An 8,430-nucleotide genomic window follows, 5' to 3' on the forward strand; every position below is an offset into this window, starting at 1 on the left:
CAAGACCATTCGCGTTTAGTGAGTCCGAGGCGATGGTGCGTGCTGTGGCGGGTTCCCGTGACTTTGATCAGATTGTCTCGGGCGCTTCAACTGATAGGCCGAAATTAGACTTCATGAGGCTCCGACTCGCTGTTCAAACGTTCAACCTCCAAGGAGACGAGGCTGCGTCCCGAGGCGATGGTACGGCGACGGATGTCACACGACTCTCGACTGGTGTGTGGCTAAGAGCACTCAATGCACCCCCTATCAGATCCGGGCCTCGACATGTTTTGCGGACGAACTGATTATCAACGACCGGGAATGCCCAACACCGACAGTGCCGCTTCTCAAGAGAGTGGCCCGACTGGGAACGACCTCGCTTAATGCATGCAAGTCTGAATAATAGGCTGACGCACGAGACGTGAAACGGAGAACGTTGACTTGCTCCGGTGGCAAGTATCGGCACAAATCTGACGCAGGTGCTAAAGAAGAAGAAGAAGAAGAAGAATAGTGCCGCATTACGATGCCTCTTGATAAATGATGGATAAAGGTATACAAGCAGAACGGTGTCTATACGCATGAATTCAACAACTGCCGCGCGAGAGTAGGCAGAAATACTGACCATTAGCCATTAGGATCCATTTATAGCGTTTAATTCTATTCTGTGGTAAACACTAAGCAGACACCGTCGTCCCCTCCCGTGACAACGACCTGGCCTTGCTGGCCCAGTGAGGCGGCTAGAACCGGGCCGTGATGTCCTTTATGTTCCCTGACGAGCGTGCCCGTCCTCGCATCCCATGTCTTCAGAGTCTTGTCTGCAGAAGCGGACAGTATCATGTGTGACTTCGGGTGCGGGAAGCTCAGCAGTGCCGTGACCACATCCTAACAACGAAAGAGGAGTGTTAGATAGAGCAATAAAAGCAGACGCGCAAGTATCACCGACCTCATGTTCCATGGTTGCACGAAGACGCATTGTGCTTAGGTCCCAGATACACGCCTTGCCGTCCGCGGCACCTGTTACACAAACACCACCGGTACCGACCTGACCTGCGCCAGTCAAGTCCACAAAGATTATGGCTTCAACACTGTCATCCTCCTTGTGGCCGCCGAGTGCACCAATGATATCGCCTTTGTTCAAGCCGACGACACGGACACCTCCTGAAGCACCGCCGACCACGGCCAGCGTCGATGCGGGATTGACAGCAAGCGCAGTGATGGGACCAAGGTCGAAGCGAGCATCCGCGGGGGTGAGCTTGAAGACTGGAGTCGGATTTCTCGGATCCCAGAACATGAAATTTCCGTCCTCGTCGGCTGTGACAATGCGCTTGCCATCTGGAGTAAAGTCTCCGCAGGTAACGGAGGCAGTGTGGCCTGCGAACACTTGCATAGTAGTTCCTGAGGGCACTGAGGGACAGGTCAGCTCATGCCACTCGAAGCTTGTTGCAGCGAAGTGACTTGCATTGCCAAAGCCATACGGTGCCATCGTTACCACCAACAAGCAGCACTGCACCCTTAGGATGCCATTTTATCCACTAGCAAGACCATCAACAAGTTATCAGCTGTAGGGCGGTACGGATGAGGACTGGAAGCTTACCATGACCTCATCAGGACCTTGCAGCTCCGTCAAGAATTCCCATGTCTTGTAATCCTCCTTGCCTCTCCGTCTCCATATCCTGACCTTGCCATCCATACCGCCAGTTGCGACAAACTCTCCGTCCGCGCTGAACGCAGTGCTGGTGACACTATCCGTGTGTCCCGTCAACTTTACGATCTCCTCGCCAGTGGTATAGTCCCAGATGTATCCTAGATCATCTTCGCCTCCCGAGGTAGCGATAGGCGCAGTGGGATGTGCTGTAACAGCGAAGACACTCTTGCCATGCTTCGGGAAGTGCTGTATCGAGTTGTCCTCGTACACGATCTCGTCGCTCATCTCGTGTTCGCCTCCTTCTTGGCCGTCGCCCTCGTCTTCGTCCATCAGGTTATCGCCATCATCGGCGACTTCGAGGTAAACCTCCTCCTCATTAATAAACTGCTCGTCCTCGTCGATCTCCTCGGCATGCTCATTCTCCGCATGCTCAGGCTCCATGGGAGTGTTTATCGGTGGATATATGCGTGCGGGTAAAGGGTGGTGTCTGTGTAGTCTCCAAAGGCTGAGGGATGGCTTTTGAAGGACGTCGGGCCCGTAAGGAGTCAGAAAGGACGAGAAGGCTGAGTAACAGGCTGAGTAAACCTATCTGCTCGAAGCGCGAAGTGCAAGCGGAAATTATTGCCAAGATCAGTGCTCTAGATAGGATTAGATTTCGTACAGTGAGATGACGAAATTGATTGACCTTAGGAGTCTGACTGGACAGTGGCGGAAATCACGCGGGTAACAGGACGAAGGCCAGTCAGGATTGGGTGTCGGACCAGCCGACAATAAATACACCCACAGATAAAGCTAGTAGGCCCCCTGAAGTGCAGACGCATACGTCGCCCAGAACGGCGAGTCAAATCCCAGTGTGGGCTCCTCACACGGTGAACCATGATGGACCGAGTCCCCGTCAGGGTCACTCTGGTATTCACCGTCAATCTCGCCATCCAACGCAAAGCCCACCCCGCCATACGCCCGCGCTGGCTTCGGGTGCACCGTCTCTATGACACACGAGACGAGCACAGGTGAAGCAGGATGCGACCAAGGCGACGGCAGGGAGCCCTCGACCTCCGACGAGGAGGAGGAGGAGTCTGCATCGTCCTCGAGGAACGAGAGGTCGACAGCGACGCCGGCTGCGTGGGTCGACTGGGGCTCGATGGTGGTGACGAGCTCGGCCTCGTCGAGGCACGGCAGGCTCAGCCCCAGTCCAACCAGCGTCGCACCGGCACGCCCAGACTCTCTGCAGGACGACGCGACCTCGGAGACGCCGAGGCCGGGAACGTCTATGCCCAGTCCGACACCGGTGGCGGCGCCGCCCGTGGCACCACCGCCCGAGAACGGCGCGGCAGCCATCAAAGGCGCGAACGTGCCATCGACGTCGCTCACACAGCCGCGCACGCTCGGGGACGGTGTGCGCATCGGTGCGTACTCGCTCCCCGGCGATTCTGTCGGCGGCTTGCGAGGCGACCGGCGCGGGGCGAGCAGCGGCGGCGAGGGCATCACCGGTGACATCGACGCTGGCTCCTCCGACTGGGTGTCGTCATCGAGGAACCAGCTGTCGATGAAGATCCCCAGGCCAACACCAGCATGCACATGCACACTGGTGGTGAGCACGTCGGACGGCAGTCCGAGGCCCAGGCCGACGGTGGCTTTGGTGTGCGAGTACTGCACATTGGAATCTGCGAATGTGATGAGTATCGACGGAAGCCTGAGGTTAGATGACGACTTACTACCAGAGCCAGCGGGCGAAGTGGGGAAGAAGTGAGAAGAGTAGACAGTCATAGTGTTAAGAATGCGAATAAGAAAGAATTAACTGTAATGTCGCAGAAGGTATCTTTGACCAGCAAAGATGATGGGTAGACGAGTTGAAGATGTTCTGAGGTTCTCTCGCTCCCTGCGATGGATTTATGGATTTCTTGACGTTGGTCTTGTTGACGAGCACAACAAGTGGCGGAACGACCTGTTGCGCTCGTTTGTTTGTCGGTGGGCGCCGCTGTAGGACGTTCCGCCGACGGTTTGTCCCGCAAAGGCAGGCGCAAGACAACTACAGAGGTTACATACTCTGCGCCGTCGCCGTTGAGAGGACATCCGGGATGTGAAACGTCGGAAGCGAGAGCAAGGGGGTCGGGATGTGCGGGTATTTGGAAGTGGGCGGGGGTGCTCATCGGGATGATCGACCTCCGCAATCCGCGGGCGCTCATCAAAATTATTATCTCCGGTGTTTATAGATAACCATGTGGCAAGCATGGGACCTCGCGAGGAATCCAGAAGGTAGGTGTTTCATTTGCATGCCTTCGTCTTGCGACAGCTCCACAAATTGAAAATTTCGGCGAGTGATCTGCCGGTGAAGGTTTGTGCGTGGAAGAGGGATCTTTCTGGGTTCGTATATTGACTTTGATTTCCCTCACTGGCCGGAACGAGAAGCCACTGTATACGTAGATCGGAGAATCTATCACAAGAAACGAGAATCACAATGGTATGTAGATCACTAATTCGAAGGAGACTAAAGGGAATATTACAGTCTGTATATGACAAACATAGGCGGAGGGTCAATCTGACAACAAGAGTGAAGAAGGGGGTATTACAACAGAGACTACTTGAGGCAAAGAGCGGTCGGAGTGAGATTGCCACTACGCATGGCTGGAAAGTACTGTGTCCGTATTGTCCGTACGGATAGAAGCGGCACGACCCGACTCGATCGAGCCAAATGACGATCGACATTTTCTATCGATGCAACCGGGGGAATAACAGCTCACGCCATGATGGCAGCGACGGCGGCACCGATGAATCCAACAGCCCCAATGGCAACACTATTACCCAGAGCGCCATTGCTGCCGCCGGTCGTGGACGGGCTAGAGCCGGAGGCGGAAGAGGTACCGCTGGAACCGCTGGAGCCACTGGACGAGCTGTAGACCATTAGCTACACAAAAACCCATCATTTGCAAAAAGTACTTACGGAGCAGTCGAGAGAGGGGAGGACGCGGATCCGGTGCCGCTGCCAGCAGAGTTTGAAGCAGACAATCCAGAGGTGCTGGCAGTGCTAGGAACGCCACCAGAGGTGGATCCACCGGTAGAGGCCGCCGAAGTAGGGGTAGCCGAGGCTCCAGCACTTGTGATGCAACTGGTAGAAGCTATAGAGCACTCTTCAGAAAAAGCTGTTCTACATGGGAGAACGTGAAACACATACTGCCAGGCAGGATAGTAACAGCAGCAGATTGCTCATTGGTACCGGTGGCATCGCGGACGTTGAACCCGACGGCTTGACCGGAAGGAATGTCGGTCGTCCATGTGAATGAGGTCTGGTTGATGCCCGAAAACTGTTCAAGAACGGCGCCGTTCGCATCGTTTGCATTGACCCTGCAGATATTGTGAGCCCAATCGTGACTGATACAGGCAAGCACCGCAAACTTACAGCTATATATCATAACGCGTAGTTACGTGTGAGCACAGAATGATGTCATAATCTCTAACCCTGTGGCAGATAACGTACCAGAACATAGGGGGCTTAAAAGAATGACAGTCAGTCGACGGGTGGCCGGCCGAATGCTAAAGAGGGCTCACCAGTTCCACCAGCAGTCCATGTGATTTGAGTCGGGACACACTCAAGGACGTTGTTGCTAAGCAAGAACGAGGTGAGGAAGCCGGGCAAGGGACACGCATGAGCGACATACGGAGTGTTAACCTGGAACTGCGCAGCCGCAAAGCCGGTAGAGACGGCGACGGTGATGAGGGCGAGGAGAACGTTCTTCATGGCGTGGGGGAGGGGCGGTGGAAGGGACGACGAGCACAGATGGATGAAAAGCAACGAGCCTGGGAGAAAACAGGAGCACCAACCAGTTCTTATAGCGCCGGAGTTCGGCAAGTGTGACAATAAGCGCCGTTACGTAACAGAGCGGCTTCGAGAATCGTCCATCAGCAGATTGCGACACATTGGTCAGACAGGTCACGGCAGCGCATCCTCGAGCTCGCCGTGGGTGACGCTGGCGACGATGGCCAGCCGCTGGTCCGCCCCTCCTAGCGCATTCCGACGCCCGCCCAGCCCAGTAACAATCGCACGGGGCCATCTCTCCTATCTGAACTTTGAATGAAAACCGAGGCCTCGTGACGGGTATATCATGATGGTCTACGCGGTAGCAGCCAAGTACCAATTTCCTACGCGTAGAGCTACCAGTGAGTCAAACAACACCCGTTCGCTATCATGACTAGTCGTTATACAGTAAGCACGCACTAAGTATAGGCCTAGTGTGGCGTCTCAACGCAGCGCGCAGCGAACGGTGGCCAACAGTCCAAAGTGATCACTGGCCCACTGTCCACCAGCCGTCTTCGCTCCGACCCCAACTCTCCCAGGTGTGTCCACCTCGATCTCGCCATTGGGCAAATACAGTATCTTGTCCAGCCTTCCGGGCAGAAACTCCTTCGTCGGCGGCTGGTAACCCCATGTGTTTCCCCTGCCGTCTTCAGGACCCCGCCACGCGTCCGCCAAGCCTGCCCACGCAGGCAGGCCCCAGTCTTGTGCCGTGATCGCGTTCATGTCGCCTGCGACTATGCCCCCATCCACGGCTCCCCCCGTTAGCGAGTCAACGGCGTCTCGCAGCTGCCACGGGCGGAACGACGCCCCTTGCGTCAGCGACTCGAGGTGCACGTTCGCAATCCGCAGCATCAGTTCGCGTTCCTCCCCACCCGCAGCACCCTCGGACAACGCGTGGGAGCTTAAGCGGACGTCGACAATCAATGCGTGGCGCTTCATGGCAGAATAGCCGTACTCCATGATCCAGGCGCCCACCACGGGGATGGTGCGCGCGACGAGCGTCACGTTCCCATACCCTACACCTCCCGGCCAGTGCTCGGCCTTCGTCGGACAGACCACAAAGTGGTCGCGCACCCACTTGTGGTCGAGGATGGCAGGAAGCGCGTCCTGCCGGACCTCCTGCAGGAGAATGCAGCACGGCTCGGGCTGCTCGCCGTTTGGACACTTGAATAGCTTGTGCTGGGCGTACGTGAGGATCGTCACGATGCGGTCTTGGCAACCGTCCGCCATGGCGTCGACGTTCCATGTGAGCAGCTGCATTGAGTCCGGAATTGGATCCTCAGACTCTGACTCGCGCCTGCCTCGATCGCGCGACCTTGAGCGGGACCGGGAGACAGGACGTGAGCGAAAGGAAAAATGTGGCCTGTCGGGTGATGGGGTGCCGTCGGAGTCGACATCGTGCGATGGGCTCTTGTGCCGGCGGTACCGTGAGATGCACCTCCAGCATAGCTTCCGCTGCGACCACACCCGTGGGCGAATTTCGTGGTACGTACTCGATTTAGTGTGCGACTGTGAGCCGCTTCGTCTGCGCGAATCCATCTTGGTGATGCTCTTCTCCTCTTGGCTGTGCTAATGTCAACGACTTGCAGGAACCTGGCGACCTTGAACAGCTCGAACGCATCTGTGGCCCCTGGTGCGCTATATACTATCTGATCTGGTCCAGGCCATGAGAGTATCCCGCCTCGTGTACACTCGTTATCCCTTGTGGTACGCCGGTGCAGTCAGGTGCAATTCATTCCGTTCGCCTGGCTCGGCACCAGTACCTAGGGACTGCCTCGTGTAGATAGATAGACCTCCGCATCCCGTACGTACCGCTGAGACATTCTGCCTCATTCGTTACACGCTCTCTGTTTGCTGCTATCCGGGACTGTCGGATATTGGGATATATGAGCTATCATCGATGGCGCGCAGAGTTTGGAAATAGCAACCCATTTACTCTGGAACCTTAAGGCCTTAAGTTACGGGACGTCTGCATCGATGAGCGCGCCCCCATGGCGCTGGCGCTCCGAACCCAGGATCAAACGTAGGTATAGCGACTCCATTGGCATAATTTCAAGTATAATTGTATGTGTAATGATAGGAAGTCGGACCAGCCGACAATAAATACACCCACAGATAAAGCTAGTAGGCCCCCTGAAGTGCAGACGCATACGTCGCCCAGAACGGCGAGTCAAATCCCAGTGTGGGCTCCTCACACGGTGAACCATGATGGACCGAGTCCCCGTCAGGGTCACTCTGGTATTCACCGTCAATCTCGCCATCCAACGCAAAGCCCACCCCGCCATACGCCCGCGCTGGCTTCGGGTGCACCGTCTCTATGACACACGAGACGAGCACAGGTGAAGCAGGATGCGACCAAGGCGACGGCAGGGAGCCCTCGACCTCCGACGAGGAGGAGGAGGAGTCTGCATCGTCCTCGAGGAACGAGAGGTCGACAGCGACGCCGGCTGCGTGGGTCGACTGGGGCTCGATGGTGGTGACGAGCTCGGCCTCGTCGAGGCACGGCAGGCTCAGCCCCAGTCCAACCAGCGTCGCACCGGCACGCCCAGACTCTCTGCAGGACGACGCGACCTCGGAGACGCCGAGGCCGGGAACGTCTATGCCCAGTCCGACACCGGTGGCGGCGCCGCCCGTGGCACCACCGCCCGAGAACGGCGCGGCAGCCATCAAAGGCGCGAACGTGCCATCGACGTCGCTCACACAGCCGCGCACGCTCGGGGACGGTGTGCGCATCGGTGCGTACTCGCTCCCCGGCGATTCTGTCGGCGGCTTGCGAGGCGACCGGCGCGGGGCGAGCAGCGGCGGCGAGGGCATCACCGGTGACATCGACGCTGGCTCCTCCGACTGGGTGTCGTCATCGAGGAACCAGCTGTCGATGAAGATCCCCAGGCCAACACCAGCATGCACATGCACACTGGTGGTGAGCACGTCGGACGGCAGTCCGAGGCCCAGGCCGACGGTGGCTTTGGTGTGCGAGTACTGCACATTGGAATCTGCGAATGTGATGAGTATC

The 8,430-nt window shown here is 57.1% G+C and overlaps 5 protein-coding genes across 5 annotated transcripts in view; all 5 read right to left on the bottom strand.

Annotated features, from left to right (window-relative positions):
• Positions 1 to 467: 467 nt before the first annotated feature.
• Positions 468 to 2,192, bottom strand: PHACADRAFT_252526 (uncharacterized protein). Its single transcript, XM_007393566.1, has 5 exons — positions 1,574 to 2,192; positions 1,439 to 1,511; positions 923 to 1,383; positions 602 to 861; positions 468 to 549 (listed from the first exon to the last, which is right to left on the bottom strand). Exons 1-4 carry the CDS (start codon positions 2,063 to 2,065, stop codon positions 637 to 639), a joined length of 1,251 nt encoding a protein of 416 aa, XP_007393628.1. The 5' UTR covers positions 2,066 to 2,192; the 3' UTR covers positions 468 to 549; positions 602 to 636.
• A 186-nt stretch (positions 2,193 to 2,378) lies between these two features.
• Positions 2,379 to 3,448, bottom strand: PHACADRAFT_207144 (uncharacterized protein). Its single transcript, XM_007393567.1, has 2 exons — positions 3,340 to 3,448; positions 2,379 to 3,288 (listed from the first exon to the last, which is right to left on the bottom strand). The coding sequence occupies exons 1-2, from the start codon at positions 3,389 to 3,391 to the stop codon at positions 2,417 to 2,419; spliced, it is 924 nt and encodes a 307-aa protein (XP_007393629.1). The 5' UTR covers positions 3,392 to 3,448; the 3' UTR covers positions 2,379 to 2,416.
• Positions 3,449 to 4,007: 559 nt separating this feature from the next.
• Positions 4,008 to 5,416, bottom strand: PHACADRAFT_252528 (uncharacterized protein). The gene is made up of 6 exons (XM_007393568.1): positions 5,281 to 5,416; positions 5,171 to 5,226; positions 5,098 to 5,113; positions 4,797 to 4,966; positions 4,566 to 4,740; positions 4,008 to 4,515 (listed from the first exon to the last, which is right to left on the bottom strand). The coding sequence occupies exons 1-6, from the start codon at positions 5,358 to 5,360 to the stop codon at positions 4,362 to 4,364; spliced, it is 651 nt and encodes a 216-aa protein (XP_007393630.1). The 5' UTR covers positions 5,361 to 5,416; the 3' UTR covers positions 4,008 to 4,361.
• Positions 5,417 to 5,505: 89 nt separating this feature from the next.
• On the bottom strand, positions 5,506 to 7,222 carry PHACADRAFT_252530 (uncharacterized protein). Its single transcript, XM_007393569.1, has 3 exons — positions 7,007 to 7,222; positions 5,838 to 6,902; positions 5,506 to 5,773 (listed from the first exon to the last, which is right to left on the bottom strand). The coding sequence occupies exon 2, from the start codon at positions 6,675 to 6,677 to the stop codon at positions 5,862 to 5,864; it is 816 nt and encodes a 271-aa protein (XP_007393631.1). The 5' UTR covers positions 6,678 to 6,902; positions 7,007 to 7,222; the 3' UTR covers positions 5,506 to 5,773; positions 5,838 to 5,861.
• Positions 7,223 to 7,464: 242 nt separating this feature from the next.
• PHACADRAFT_182667 (uncharacterized protein) overlaps positions 7,465 to 8,430 on the bottom strand; it is a 1,475-nt gene continuing 509 nt past the window's right edge. Inside the window, exon 2 of the mRNA XM_007393570.1 lies at positions 7,465 to 8,410. Within this exon, the coding sequence (XP_007393632.1) occupies positions 7,539 to 8,410 (872 nt within the window). The 3' untranslated portion in view covers positions 7,465 to 7,538. The remainder of the gene's footprint in view (positions 8,411 to 8,430) is intronic.

The sequence above is a fragment of the Phanerochaete carnosa genome (assembly GCF_000300595.1).
Source record: "Phanerochaete carnosa HHB-10118-sp unplaced genomic scaffold PHACAscaffold_3, whole genome shotgun sequence".
In the NCBI taxonomy this organism is placed as follows: Eukaryota; Fungi; Basidiomycota; class Agaricomycetes; order Polyporales; family Phanerochaetaceae; genus Phanerochaete; species Phanerochaete carnosa.

What these genes read in the sequence shown, in the direction of transcription:
- PHACADRAFT_252526 (XM_007393566.1), bottom strand. Translation starts at nt 2,065, where the DNA reads ATGGAGCCTGAGCATGCGGAGAATGAGCATGCCGAGGAGATCGACGAG. An exon ending in AAGGTCCTGATGAGGTCATG is followed by an intron (nt 1,512 to 1,573) that starts GTAAGCTTCCAG and finishes TGGTCTTGCTAG; the next exon opens with TGGATAAAATGGCATCCTAA. An exon ending in GTGCAACCATGGAACATGAG is followed by an intron (nt 862 to 922) that starts GTCGGTGATACT and finishes TTTCGTTGTTAG; the next exon opens with GATGTGGTCACGGCACTGCT.
- PHACADRAFT_207144 (XM_007393567.1), bottom strand. Translation starts at nt 3,391, where the DNA reads ATGACTGTCTACTCTTCTCACTTCTTCCCCACTTCGCCCGCTGGCTCT. An exon ending in TTCGCCCGCTGGCTCTGGTA is followed by an intron (nt 3,289 to 3,339) that starts GTAAGTCGTCAT and finishes TCACATTCGCAG; the next exon opens with ATTCCAATGTGCAGTACTCG.
- PHACADRAFT_252528 (XM_007393568.1), bottom strand. Translation starts at nt 5,360, where the DNA reads ATGAAGAACGTTCTCCTCGCCCTCATCACCGTCGCCGTCTCTACCGGC. An exon ending in TGTTACTATCCTGCCTGGCA is followed by an intron (nt 4,741 to 4,796) that starts GTATGTGTTTCA and finishes AGTGCTCTATAG; the next exon opens with CTTCTACCAGTTGCATCACA. An exon ending in TCCCCTCTCTCGACTGCTCC is followed by an intron (nt 4,516 to 4,565) that starts GTAAGTACTTTT and finishes AATGGTCTACAG; the next exon opens with CTCGTCCAGTGGCTCCAGCG.
- PHACADRAFT_252530 (XM_007393569.1), bottom strand. Translation starts at nt 6,677, where the DNA reads ATGCAGCTGCTCACATGGAACGTCGACGCCATGGCGGACGGTTGCCAA.